The sequence below is a fragment of the Oncorhynchus mykiss genome, chromosome 12, assembly GCF_057628025.1.
Source record: "Oncorhynchus mykiss isolate SJ-2025 chromosome 12, ASM5762802v1, whole genome shotgun sequence".
NCBI lineage: Eukaryota > Metazoa > Chordata > Actinopteri > Salmoniformes > Salmonidae > Oncorhynchus > Oncorhynchus mykiss.
Genome location: NC_143033.1, coordinates 26,729,043 through 26,744,051, shown reverse-complemented (window position 1 = coordinate 26,744,051; position 15,009 = coordinate 26,729,043). Strand labels below are relative to the sequence as shown.

The following is a 15,009-nucleotide window of genomic DNA, read 5'->3' as shown; positions in this document are numbered from 1 at the left end:
ACAAGAATCATGATGACGTCACAAAATTAAGGGAATTGTAATAGCAGACAGGGGTATGACTACTGTACTCCATGTGACAATATTAAACTAGCAACGAGCCACTGCAGTTAGGCACTTACTTGCAGGTGAGGATGGTCAGCACGTCACCAGACTTGTAAGCATCAATACACACTGCACAGGTGTCAGCATCAGGCCCAGTCTCCTGAAAAACATGTTCAAAAATGTATTGTAGTGACTAGGGCTGTCATGACATTTTGTCAGCTGGTTGTCATGCAAAAGACTGCAGGTCTCACGGTAAATTACCGTTAATTAAACATTAACAAGTTTTGCATCTCCAGGCCTTTCACACATACAAGCTGCATTCAAGCCACTGATGTGCGCCTTTGGAACATCTACATTTAAAACGTCTAATAAATCAGTTTAATATACACCTTCACAATAAATCCATTATTTATTTTAGCCGGGTCTAAAGAAACATTAAGATATGAACATTTTAGAAGAACAGAATATAAGTTGATCTACTGCATGTTGGTCTCTGTCTATGCTCCATGCCATAGGCTGTAGGCTTGTTCATTTAGCTGACAATATATGCTTGTAAGTCCCTTGCCATTATTTTATCATTTTATAGTAAGAAGTATATCATTGAATTTATCTGAATTAAATAAAGGATATTCCGGCACAAGTGCTGTTGAGCATAAAAGTATTAATTGGAAACAGGTCCTATATACTATATTTAGAGTTACTTGGCAACTTTAGTTGTGAATCATACAAACCTTAAATCAAAACATTTGGGCTGAATGATGCGACTATAGGCTATTGATGATTTGAGAAAGTCAGAAAAAAAAGCTTTAGCTCCGTTCCTTACCTCAGGATGCACAGCTGTTCTCATCAAGTGATAATATTTTCAGCCATCAAACTATTCTTGGTTTTATAGCATAGATGTAATAGGCGCAGCAGAGAACTAAATACAAGAACACTTATTTCCCTCCACACGTTAAACACTATTCGAGGAGCTATTACTGGGCTATTCAAAATCATATACAAATTCACTATAATTGTAAGCCGCCTTGCACAATCAATGAACCAACAGCCTCGCCTAGGGCTTTACCTTCTCTCCCAGACTCATGGATAGAAAGTTTGGAGCCTAACATAAGGTAACCAGTCCATCCAGTATCGATAATAATACAGTCCACACTCATAGGCAATTACTAACATTTGGTGTAGCCTATACTCCCAAAATTAAACAATGTGCCAAAGACATCTTAAATCAGTTTTATTGTGTTTTTCCTGCCATTTGTAATGGGCTATGTATTGGATAACAGCACAACTTGGGCTCATAAGCCTATGCATAAGCTCCAATATGCATATGGGTGTTCTTTATGAATCACCACCTTACAAAGCGTTGTCCATTTTGTTGTGTTAGGCTTTAAAACATCCACAATGACCATGTTTTACACTCCGTTTCAAACTGATCATCGCAGTGAGGTGAGTTGATGATACTGTTTTGATAAGTGTTTGATGTGATTTTTGTTCAATTTTTGCAGTGATGTCAGAGTGGTTAGAGGGACAATAGAGCCCTGAGTACCAGGCCATTAGGACCTGATGGTCATTAGGGGAACAAAGACAGTCACTTCTCCATATGTAGACCAACAAAGTAAAATTGTTTAAAATGTGCAGTAGTCTGAGTAATGGGTTAAAACAGAAGCTTACAATACTCTGCATGTCCTCAGAACAATAACCATACAACACACATCAGTAAGAATTGCGTATGCCATATGTTACCAGTTTGAAACAACCATATTTTTCAAATTATCCTCAGTGATGCATAATAACCATCAACACATCTGTATTATACTTAAACATGTTAACCTCATCTCCCCGTTTCACAGTCCGGACTTGCAGCTGACCAATGGCTTTCTTGGCATCTGCCTTGAGACGTTTCTGTTGGAGAGAAGAACGTGTTCAGTATTAGACCGTGAGCAGGCTACTGTTTAAATGACATTCATCTGCTTCCTCTGACAACTAATTTAAATCAAACACATTCAGCAACCCACTACGTGGGTGGACAACTGAAAAACATCACTATGTAATAACTAGAATGCAACAACAAAGCAAACAAATAAAAATATTTCCTATACTGTGACCAGAAACAACTGAAATAACAAGGAGCAGGAGAACCGTATGCGACGAGGTCATGTTAGAGAGCATGGGTGATCTGGGAGAAGCAGAGCGTTCATTAGAGGAGCCCCTGCCTGTGTCATTAAGCCGTTCCTCTGAGATCATGTATTGGAAACGTTACATCAGCTTGCATATAGGATGGCAAAACAGCAGATTTACGTAGATCCGGGACTTTTCGTATTAGGCATAAATAATCCTGGAGGGACAGTCTTGACAGATTCAATTCTAAAACTATAATTTAGGAAATAGAATAAAATCATGCTTTGGACATATTGTACATACACAATTAAAGACTACTCTCTCTGTGCTCATGCAGCCTCCCCATGGCAACAAGACAAAATGTGCACAATTGTACACAGGAAGAATCAACGTTATGTAAGGGGATTTAGGAGACAGAGGATGAGTCAGGGTCAATATTGGCTTTGAGGATTCTCTGGAAAATGTCATTATGTAGATGTTTTCTGTGATATACACTGAACAAAAATATACTGAGTTACAGTTCATAAGTAAATCAGTCAATTCATTAGGCCCATAATATATAGATTTCACAACTGGGACTACAGATATGCATCTGTTGGTTACAGATACAAAACAAACAAAAAAAGTAGGGACATGGACCCAAAAATCAGTCAGTTTCTGGTGTGAGCAACATTTGCCTCATGCAGTACGACATCTCCTTCGCAGAGAGTTGATTAGGCTGTTTATTGTGGCCTGTGGAATGTTGTCCCACTCCTCTTCAATGGCTGTAATAAGTTGCTGGATATTTGCGGGAACTGGAACACGATGTAGTACATGTCGATCCAGAGCATCCCAAACCTGCTCAATGGGTGATACAGCTTATGCCTGCGCATACCATAACCCACCACCACAGGGCACTCTGTTTACAACGTTGACCTCAGCAAACCGCTCACCCACACAACACCATAAAACGCTGTCTGCCATCTGCCCCTGCACAGTTAAAACCATCCATGAAGAGCACACTTCTTCAATGGCCACTGGCATGCCGGAGGTGAGCATTTGCACACTTAAGTTAGTTATGACGCCAAACTGCAGTCGGGCAAGACCCTGGTGAGGATGACAAGCACGCAGATGAGCTTCCCTGAGACAGTTTCGGCAAAAATTCTTCAGTTGTGCAAACCCAGTTTTATCAGCTGTCCGGGTGGCTGGTCTCAGACTATCCCCCAGGTGTAGAAGCCGGATGTGGAGGTCCTGGGCTGGTGTGGTTACACGTTGTCTGCAGTTGTGAGGCCAGTTGGACATACTGCTAAATTCTCTAAAATGATGTTGGTGGCAGTTTATGGTAGAGAAATTAACATTCAATTCTCTGGCAACAGCTCCAGTGAACATTCCTGCAGTCAGCATGCCAATTGCACACTCCCTCAAAACTTGAGACATCTTTGGCATTGTGTTGTGTGACAATACTTTTATTGTCCCTAGCACAAGGTGTACCTGTGTAATGATCATGCTGTTTAATCAGCTTATTGATATGCCACACCTGTCAGGTGGATGGATTATCTTGGCAAATAAGAAATGCTCACTAACAGGGATGTAAACAAATTAGTGCACAAAATGAGAGTAATACGTTTTTTGTGAGTATGGAACATTTCTGAGATCTTTTATTTCAGCTGATGAAACACTGGGCCAACATATTCACAACAGGAAGTGTTTTTGTTCAGCATAGAAAGAGTTTGGTTTTGGATATCAAAGACTAACATGGCACAGATGGTTTCGATGCTTGACAACATTCTTCATAATCCTTAAAGGGGCAGATATTAAAGTGAATACTGTTGCATGTTCACTTGACCGATATGTAGATTTGAGGGAGGAAAGTTGCGGCCATTCTAGTTCACAGGGCAAGCACGAAGCTGGAGTTTTGCATATGATTACGGCCTGAACAATGGTGCCCTGTGCCCTCTGAGCATAAGGTCCTAGCTCAGTGGGCGAAGTCAGCTCTGCTCTAACTGCTCAGCTACCCACTCAAAAATACACTTCTCTGTATCAGTCTGTCTACCCAGCCTCCCTGCAGAAAGCATTGGATAATCAGCCACGTGAACAGACACCCCTTAGACCACCGGGTGCTTCAGACAACACACAGCTTCACTGCTTCTGGGAGTGATCATGAAGCAAGGACAATACGTGGTACACTGCTAATAAGTAAACAGAGCCTGCAAGCAAGCACTTGAGACCAGTCAGTCTTCAAAGTCAAGGTTACCCCCTATATGCAGGAGGAAACGGTGCTGAGAAAAGTACTGTAACTTTGAAAATCATGGGCCTGTTCACGTGAGTGGTTTTACCTTGCATAACAGCCCAGATCCAATCAGATGAAGTAGAAATACTTGTTGCGCAGCAGCAGGTTCAAAGGTTTTTTGGAAACGCTACCATTGAGTAGAACTGAGCATTCTTCCCATAGTAAACTTTTCTCCACCATATAAGCCTGACAGTTCAGTTACACTCAGTGAATACAATCTGACAAAACCTTTGGACAAAGAAACTTTTCCTTTTTCCTTCAGGGTTCTTGTGTTAAAAGAATATAAAGAGACAAATAAACAAGCTGCTTGGGACAGACACCTGCAGACAAAGAACGTGTGCAAAGCTGTAAGGGCAAAGAACTGTAAAAGACAAAACACAAGGTGGGATCTTGTCACCATGTGAAAGAAAACCAGTACAGGTCAGGACTCCTACCATGCCTTTTAGAAGGGAAACTCACTGCCGCTCTATCCCAACACAGATTTCAGAAAGAAGCTAAAGCACAAGATCCCAAAGGCAGAAAACAGGAAAACAACATAAAATATTATAATAAGATACATTGCTGTCCAGGGGTTCTCTGGTTGGCTGGATCCGTGTCATGCAACAATCAAGTGATTAACAGTAATATATATATATATATATATATATATATATATATATATATGAGTCACCTCTACATACACTGACTCAACAGGAAATGTTCTCTTTATTTTAGTTTCGCCTGACTCCCTCTGTATTGCTGAGGAATGCTGACACACCCCAAACTGTGTAGCCCAACTAAGTGTTCCATAATGTTTCAGGTTCGTTGAAACACACACATAAGAGAAGGCATGTTTGACGCAGGAAAGGAAAACAACTGTTTCCAGTGGAATTTCCCCAGTCATATTGTTCTACAGATCAAAAGGTGATAGTGCTGCAGTATTCTGTTTCATCACAAACCACTGAATTGTTTGATTTGACCTTTATTTAAAATAAAGAGAGTAACCATTGAGACCAGGGTCTCTTTCATAAGGGAGCCCTGCATATATAATTCAGGGTAAATAATTGTCATCATTGTTCGAGAGACTGGAGACTGACCTGTTTGCGGTTTTGTAGACGAACGCTGTTGAGGCGGCGAGCTGAGTAGAAGATGAAGTAGCCCACAGTGGCTGCTGTTACCACGAAGAAGGAGATGGAGACAAAGAAGACCGAGTAGTGGCTCATCCAGGGACCATGCTGCTTACCCACTTCAATAGTCATCGAGACCGGAATCCCTTGCCTGATTAGCTCAACAATCTCCATGCCCCGTCGGTGACCAATCATGATAGCAACCATACCTTCTGTTCCTGTAACCAGGGGGAAAACAAAGTATGAGGAAACATCACACTATCCTCACACATACAGGCTGGGCCTTAAATATGCCCCCAAGTGCCCTCAACTGAATTTCACTATAGGCCTAATGTGTCTATCAAAAATATTTAACGAGCAATGTATGAATATGGTGTAATTTAATGTCAAAACATATCTATTGCAAAGTATCCGTGTTTCCCATAGTTTTTTTCCTCCAGCAGTGGTGGCAATGGTGGGGGGTGCATTGCTTCTAGCGCAATGACATGCTAGCTGTTCCCATTGACTTCCAGTCATTGAGCCAATGACAACATACACTAAGTATTTGGTAGCATTGCCTTTAAATTGTTTAACTTGGGTGAATTGTTTAACTTGCCTCTCCCTTTTTCCTCCAAACATAACAATGGTCATTATGGCCAAACAGTTCTATTTTTGAATTGTCAGACCAGAGGACAATTCTCCAAAAAGTACAAGCTTTGTCCCCATGTGCAGTTGCAAACCGTAGTCTGGCTTTTTTATGGTGGTTTTGGAGCAGTGGCTTCTACCTTGCTGAGTGGCCTTTCAGGTTATGTCGATATAGGACTAATTTTACTGTGGATATAGGTACTTTTGTACCCGTTTCCTCCAGCATCTTCACAGGGTCCTTTGCTGTTGTTCTGGGATTGATCGCACCAAAGTACATTCATCTCTAGGAGACAGAACACGTCTCCTTCCTGAGCGATATGACGGCTGCGTGGTGCCATGGTGTTTATATTTGCGTACTATTGTTTGTATAGATGAACGTTGTACCTTCAGGCGTTTGGAAATTGCTCCCAAGGATGAACCAGACTTGTGGAGGTCTACAATTTATTTTCTGTGGTCTTGGCTGATTTCTTTTGATTTTCCCATGATTCAAGCAAAGAGGCACTGAAGGTGCTTTAGAAACTTCTAAAGCCCTGACATAATTTCTGCTGTTTAAAGGCACAGTCAACTTAGTGTATGTAAACTTCTGACCCACTGGAATTGTGATAGTGAATTAATTATAAGTGAAATAATCTGTCTGTAAACAATTGTTGGAAAAATTACTTGTCATGGACAAAGTAGATGTCCTAACCGACTTGCCAAACTATAGTTTGTTAACAATAAGTTTGTGGAGTGGTTGAAAAACGAGTTAATGACTCCTACCTAAGTGTATATAAACTTCCGACTTCAACTGTGTGTGTGTATATACACTGCTCAAAAAAATAAAAAGGGAACACTAAAATAACACATCCTAGATCTGAATGAAATATTCTTATTAAATACTTTTTTCTTTACATAGTTGAATGTGCTGACAACACAATCACACAAATGATCAATGGAAATCAAATGTATCAACCCATGGAGGTCTGGATTTGGAGTGACACTCAAAATTAAAGTGGAAAACTACACTACAGGCTGATCCAACTTTGATGTAATGTCCTTAAAACAAGTCAAAATTAGGCTCAGTAGTGTGTGTGTGGCCTCCACGTGCCTGTATGACCTCTCTACAACGCCTGGGCATGCTCCTGATGAGGTGGCGGAAGGTCTCCTGAGGGATCTCCTCCCAGACCTGGACTAAAGCATCCGCCAACTCCTGGACAGTCTGTGGTGCAACGTGGCGTTGGTGGATGGAGCGAGACATGATGTCCCAGATGTGCTCAATTGGATTCAGGTCTGGTGAATGGGCGGGCCAGTCCATAGCATCAATGCCTTCCTCTTGCAGGAACTGCTGACACACTCCAGCCACATGAGGTCTAGCATTGTCTTGCATTAGGAGGAACCCAGGGCCAACCGCACCAACAAATGGTCTCACAAGGGGTCTGAGGATCTCATCTCGGTACCTAATGGCAGTCAGGCTACCTCTGGCGAGCACATGGAGGGCTGTGCGGACCCCCAAAGAAATGCCACCCCACACCATGACTGACCCACCGCCAAACCGGTCATGCTGGAGGATGTTGCAGGCAGCAGAACGTTCTCCACGGCGTCTCCAGACTCTGTCACGTGCTCAGTGTGAACCTGCTTTCATCTGTGAAGAGCACAGGGCGCCAGTGGCGAATTTGCCAATCTTGGTGTTCTCTGGCAAATGCCAAACGTCCTGCACGGTGTTGGGCTGTAAGCACAACCCCCACCTGTGGACGTCGGGCCCTCATACCACCCTCATGGAGTCTGTTTCTGACCATTTGAGCAGACACATGCACATTTGTGGCCTGCTGGAGGTCATTTTGCAGGGCTCTGGCAGTGCTCCTCCTTGCACAAAGGCGGAGGTAGCGGTCCTGCTGCTGGGTTGTTGCCCTCCTACGGCCTCCTCCACGTCTCCTGATGTACTGGCCTGTCTCCTGGTAGCGCCTCCATGCTCTGGACACTACGCTGACAGACACAGCAAACCTTCTTGCCACATCTCGCATTGATGTGCCATCCTGGATGAGCTGCACTACCTGAGCCATTTGTGTGGGTTGTAGACTCCTACCACTAGAGTGAAAGCACCGCCAGCATTCAAAAGTGACCAAAACATCAGCCAGGAAGCATAGGAACTGAGAAGTGAAGTGGTCTGTGGTTACCACCTGCAGAACCACTCCTTTATTGGGAGTGTCTTGCTAATTGCCTATAATTTTCACCTGTTGTCTATTCCATTTGCACAACAGCATGTGCAATTTATTGTCAATCAGTGTTGCTTCCTAAGTGGACAGTTTGATTTCACAGAAGTGTGATTGACTTGGAGTTACATTGTGTTGTTTAAGTGTTCCCTTTATTTTTTTGAGCAGTGTATATAAAATGTATTCGATGAAACATTTCAATTTGGCCTTCAATTTTTTTTTTTTTTAAATGAATCACAAGTTAAATAAAGGTTAAATAAAAAATATGTAAAATTAGGATAAGGTTTTGAAGTGTCTGTTCTATATCCATGAGATAAGAAAACTCAGGGGGAAAGAAATACATATTTTAGAACCATGTTTGGTCATGTAATTTGTGGCACATTTTACCCCATATGAACCTCCTGCAATTTTTACAGCCCGGTACTGGGTTACTTTCGTCTGCATCATAGAGCAGAACAGACACCTTCGTGTTTGTGAGTCTTCCCTTTTGATATTGGTGACATGAGTTTGTAGCTCCAACGGTTTGGTCTAGAGGGTCAGTTTTGTGAGAAATGAGGACATCCGTGACAGAGTTCAGACGACTTCCTCAAGCTTGCGGATGTCGTAGAGCAGTGTTCGTGAGTCTCCTATCTTTAGATGGTGGTACTTATGAGTTACTAGGTCACACGGTTAGGGTTTTCCCAGACGATTTCGTGATGATTTTCTTGTCCGGATCCTCATGTGTAGACAAACTCCACTTGTTATGGAATATTAGTGTCAATGTGTATTGTTCTCTGTGAAAGCACATATCTTCAGAGTTTTAAACAATAGAATGATCCATTACACAGGTTGTCATCCAGTCCATCTCAGCAAGTGTTAGGACTTAATGTTAATTTCTAGTTGGATTCAACACAATGAAAATTATCTAAATTGGAAATGACAACTGGTGCATAAAGCTTACACCAGTCAAGCACAGATGAGCGACGTTGAACAAGACTCAATTGTTTTAGCCAACAATGTCAACTTGGAATATTTCTTACTTTTTTTAGGTTAACAAGTACTTCACTAGAATTTAATTATAATTCTGAGTACAGTACTATTTAGATGTTTACACACAGTTGACTTCAAACCTTACTTATCACACTAGAACAGAGGCCCCTCGTTTCTGACAACCATGTGACTCATCCAAACAGAAACAACATTTCATAAATGTTGTCCGTATTCCCTAAATTAGCAGAGTCACTGTACAGTTCATAGGGACTAAATATTACAAGGTTAATTGCGGTTTCAGTTCAAATCTAAAATCAACCAACTTGTCTTGACCATTAGGCTATGAGATCGTTTCATTTTAAAAAAATTAAAAAGTAGAGTGAATGAAGTGGAACACATGTAGAGTTGTTCTCCAGAACCCAAGGCATAAACAAAGCATTCTGCAATATTTAACTTTTTGGGTGACTGGATCATATTCACATAGAATAGTGAGTTATATAACGTTTCATTCTAATTGCAAGTAAGTTAAAAGAAGCTGTAGATATGTTCTATATGCGATATTTATATGCTTCCCGTTCTTAAGTTTCGTTTTTTCGTCTTGTACTTTCGGTTTTGTACACCAGCTTTAAACAGCTGAAATTACAATATTTTTGTCTATAAAAAATATTTCACAGCGGTTTAGATGGTACAATGATTCTCTACACTACACTTGCATTTTTTGTAAATCCGTTTGTGACAATTATAATTTTAGCAACCAGGATAATGCGGAGCGATTTTTGCATAGTGCATATTTAAGAGTTGTCAGTTAAACACCGATTCAGTGGGACCATGCTAACTACAATTCCGACGCTCTGTCGTTTAGAAACGTTAATAACAATCGCTTGTGATGTCACAAGATATCAGCGAGAAATAACAAGTTAAAAAAGGTACACTAACATGTTTGCACAGATCCATACACAAAGCTGACGAACTACACTTCCTCCCCAGTTACCCTTACACACAGGTGTTAGATCATGCTAGGTAATTAGCACAGGTGAGCTCTGTTTTCCGCCTGTTTTACGTAAACAAGCGCTGTAAACTGAGATATGACAGGGTGGAACATTAACCCTATAAAAATGTGATTAGTCATTTAACCTTTTGTTTGTATTATTATGTATCGCTTATATGAAAGATAGTCCATATGTTTCCAAAACCGTACCGCAAGCGATGCATTTTAACTTCCAGAACGAGTGTCGGGGCTCTTAATAACAAAACTCCACCGGATAAAGGAACCTTCGTGAAGACGCTCAAGGTAGTTAATAACGTCTATGGGCTAATAGTTGCCAATGTTGATGTAGGCTACATACCTGGGTGCGACATTTGGATGACTCGATTGTCTGTACCAAGATCATTAAAAATTACAGCAGCAATAGCTCCTTTACTGGCCGCAACATTGATCTTCTCTGAAAAAGAACATAGTTGGCCGCGTTGAATTAAGGCGATCCAGCCCTTTGACCCACTGGGTACATCATAAAAAGTATTACTTTCGCAACTGTAAATCGGATCAGGTAAATACACGTCGCCCATCACTGTGACTTTAGGAGATTGTTGTCCATATAGTCCGCTTTCCTCTTGTCGCCATACGGTTTCGTTGTTTACAGAATCAATAAACGACACATTCAGGTAGGCTGTACATATGTAAGTCGCATCCGCAAAATGCAAACTCGTCACCTGAAGACTTGAAGCCACAAACAGCCATGACAATAGATACCGTTTCGCTAAAGGTTCCATAATCCTGTTTACGACGTGGGTTTCTATAGTGCCTTTCCGCGTTCAACAGTCGATAAAAGGTATGAGGTTTATTTTTATTTTTTTAAGTTGCAGTGTAACTAGGAATATAATGTCAGACCCCGCTGACAGGTGAACTAGTTTGAAGTCTTACAGTCCTCTACGTCGAGGTCAAATTGAGTAGTACACTCCCATCTTCATGCTTAAAGGAGAAGCACACATTTAAACCAAACCTCGATGGTTATTTACGGCGAAATAACAATGTTAACGATAAAATGCTTGCAAATTTGCTGATGTTAGGCTAGGCCGTAGCCTATGTTGATGAAAGGACAGTAATTGATTGAACAGTGCAATAATAGGCAGGTTTCCATTGACCCACGTTTATTCGACAAAAAACAAAAAAATAAACATTGTGAGATGTGTAATGAAACGACAGAAAGGAGATATGTTCTTAAGATCGACAACATTTTTATTCGTTCGACAGGAGTGCATGTTTATTTGGTCGAACTTTCTTAATTGCGACAAATTATGATGGAAACTGTGTTTTCGAATAAATGATGATTGCCAAATAATTGATGTCATCACATTACTAACTATAAGGCTTCACTCAACATTTAATTATAAATACCTACTGCCTGAAAAATACATTTTTTTTGTTTGTAATGACTTTCAAAAATGCCTGAATTGCTTCGTCTTGCTTTTCTGGTTGGCTGGCAAGTTTAACTATCCAATTCTTTCAGATCTACAGGAGTACAAGATTCAACATGGCACTGGCCGTTGGCACGTGATAATTATTAGCATATGGCAAATATTAGTCCATTATTGTATTCTGTCCATGCTGACTTTCGCGGGTTAGGCCTACCTGAGACGTGAAACAGATAGGTGGGAGGGGCAAACAGGTAGGGAGGGATGTTATGTTTTATTTTTTATTATTTTTATTAACAAATATCAACAAACAAGAGGAATAGTCACATGCAAACAAGCATACATACAAACATTTACATTGCCAGGAATCCTAAACAAACAAATCATATTCATTAATTATACAACAAGTTTTAATTGCCTTTTTGTTTTTCATTTTAGTTAAAGTAGTGCCATATTAGGGATGTTATGTTTGACACCAGAGGCGCTCCGAGGCATGGGTCTAACGCTATAGTGCAGAGGGTGTCATCATATGCTGAGGCAGTGAAGAAAGTAGAAGATGGGTCAAGGGGGAGGGATCCTAAGAGGATTCGTGTGAGTAGTCGATCCAGTATAAATTTTAGCATGTACATCTTGGTTGGGTAAACTCCCGAAAAAGGTTTTTTAATGCATACCAGCAAAGCCAGTATACAAAACTAAACAATACATTAATTGCACTACAACGGGGACCACAAACTATTTAGGAACTACATAAAGCTGTCCCAACAGCAGAGATTTATTTTCAGCACCATGGGATGAATCCTTATCACTGCTACACCTGGTTATCAGCAGAGCCTTGTTTGGCAGCAAAACAGTTCATTCAGACTCATTTACTGCCTTTAAAAAAAACATTGCTGATATGGATGACTTGTTTAAACAAATTTGGTTTCTACTGACAATTGAGATGTACAAACTATGGCATAAGGGGACGACGAGTGGATAAGAGGCAATCCATAATTTTGATTAAGACAGCGAGCTAGGACCGACATAGTCGTAGTATTTGTTCAGCACTTTTGAAATGTACAGCGACAGAATTCAGAACATGGGCTGTTCTTACAGTATTCTCCCTGTACACCAAGTCAGAAACCTAGGATAAATAAAGGGGGCATATAAGCAGACAATGAAAGCTCTTACAATATTCGATGATGACATTTCTCTAAAACAGGCTATAGGCTACATGTGCACCACCAAGTCAGAGCAGTAAGCAAAATTAAGATGGGAAAATAGACCAAATTATTAGGGTGAGCTACTAACAGCTTACTACACAACGTACACTTAATATTACTTTATTAGCTACAGTATACATATCTCCCTGGCATATTACATAATTTATGCAGCAGCATACAAGACATTTTTGGACTCACCTTGTGCTGTGCTCACTTGAACAGGAAGGTGGTGCGGCGGTCTTTCTTGAGGGCAAATTCTGTCATCAAAGTCTGGCATTCTCTGGATTTATGGTGCTTTCAAGACAATTGGAAACTCGGAAAAAAATAAGGTTGAATCAAGACGTCAGTGATCTTCCGGTCGGAGCTCTAGAAAGAGGCCCGAGTTTCCGAGTTGGATGACCGTTCAAAATTATTTTCCCAGTCAGCCTCGTTTTTTTTTTTGTTTTTCTGAACTCACTGAATTCTGAGTTTTTAGTTTCCAGTTGTTTTGAAAGCGGCAGAAGTCATGCTGGATTGACAGCATGGCCAATGTATTCAACCTTTACTGTCCCATGGTGTTCCGTGTGAATGTTTATCCTTTTAAGCTTGGAAAAAAGAGACCCTTTCAGACAAATGTTTTAAATCCTTAAACCCAGACTTGGACCACACACCCTATCCACTGAATAGCAGGCAGGGGAAGCAAAATAGTGATTGCTTTGCGACGTTTGCCGTTAGCCACTGATTCCTACCAAACCATTCGTTGGGCTCCCGAGTGGCGTAGTGGTCTAACATACTGCATCTCTGTACAAGAGGCATCACTGCAGTACCTGGTTCGATCCAGGTTGTATCACATCCGGCCGTGATTGGGAGTCCCATGTGGCGGCGCACAATTGGCCCAGCGTCGTCTGGGTTTGGCCCGGGGTAGGCCGTCATTGTAAATAAGAATTTGTTATTAACTGACTTGCCTAGTTAAATAAAGGTTAAATAAAAAAGTATATAAATAAAAAATAAAAACATTTTAAAGTAGAATTTCTGACTTGTGAAATGTTTACGTCCAATGGCCGCTGAGCACCGACACGTTTTATCTATGATTTCTCTTCATATGACATATGAGAAGGATTTGCCAGCAGATTGTCAACATGATTCATGATGATGACTGCTTGCCGAGCTAAGATTCTGAAAGTATGATGTTGACATGATCAGTCCAATCAAAGCTAAGGTAGATATAACAGGAAGTATCAGTGACTCGCTCAGTAAGGAAGTGGTCAGATGACGCAGATGCTAAGCTACAGGACTGTTATGCTAGCACAGACTGGAATATGTTCCAGGATTCTTCCGATGGCATTGAGGAGTACACCACAGTCACCGGCTTCATCAACAAGTGCATTGATGATGTCATCCCCACAGCGACCGTACGTACATACCCCATCCAGAAGCCATGGATTACAGGCAACATCCACACTGAGCTAAAGGGTAGAGCTGCTGCTTTCAAGGGGCGGGACTCTAACCCGGAAGCTTATAAGAAATCCCGCTATGCCCTCCGACGAACCTTCAAAGTGGCAAAGCATCAATACAGGACTAAGATTGAATCGTACTACACCGGCTACTCGTCGGATGTGGCAGGACTATTACGGACTACAAAGCTGACCAGTGACAATTAGCCTACCAGATGAGCTAAATAACTTCTCTGCTTCAAGGCAAGAAAAACTGAAGCATGCATGAGAGCATCAGCTCAGATGACTGTGTGATCACGCTCTCCGTAGCAGATGTGAATAAGACCTTTAAAAACAGGTCAACATTCACTAGGCCAGGTGGATTACCAGGACGTGTACTCCGAGCATGGGCTGACCTACTGGCAAGTGTCTTTACTGACATTTTCAACCTGTCCCTAACCGAGTCTGTAATGCCAACAGGTTTTAAGCAGACCATAATAGTGCCTGTGCCCAAGACCACTAAGGTAACCTGCCTAAATGACTACCAACCCGTAGCACTCACGTCTGCAGCCATGAACTGCTTTGAAAGGCTGGTCATGGCTCACATCAACACCATTATCCCAGAAACCCTAGACCCACTCCAATTTGCATATCGCCCCAAAAGATCCA

At 41.3% G+C, this 15,009-nt stretch overlaps 1 protein-coding gene across 2 annotated transcripts in view; it reads right to left on the bottom strand.

Annotated features, from left to right (window-relative positions):
* Window positions 1-15,009, bottom strand: part of rnf128a (ring finger protein 128a) — a 32,362-nt gene that overhangs the window by 2,519 nt on the left and 14,834 nt on the right. Inside the window, exons 1-4 of one of the 2 annotated variants that reach the window (XM_021623185.3) lie at window positions 10,661-11,297; window positions 5,503-5,750; window positions 1,870-1,941; window positions 120-202 (exon numbers count right to left, since the gene is read on the bottom strand). In XM_021623185.3, coding sequence (XP_021478860.2) covers window positions 120-202; window positions 1,870-1,941; window positions 5,503-5,750; window positions 10,661-11,084 — 827 coding nt within the window. In that variant the 5' untranslated portion in view covers window positions 11,085-11,297. Of the gene's footprint in view, window positions 1-119; window positions 203-1,869; window positions 1,942-5,502; window positions 5,751-10,660; window positions 11,298-15,009 lie in introns of those variants that run through there. The other variant, XM_021623184.3, reaches the window with a different exon arrangement.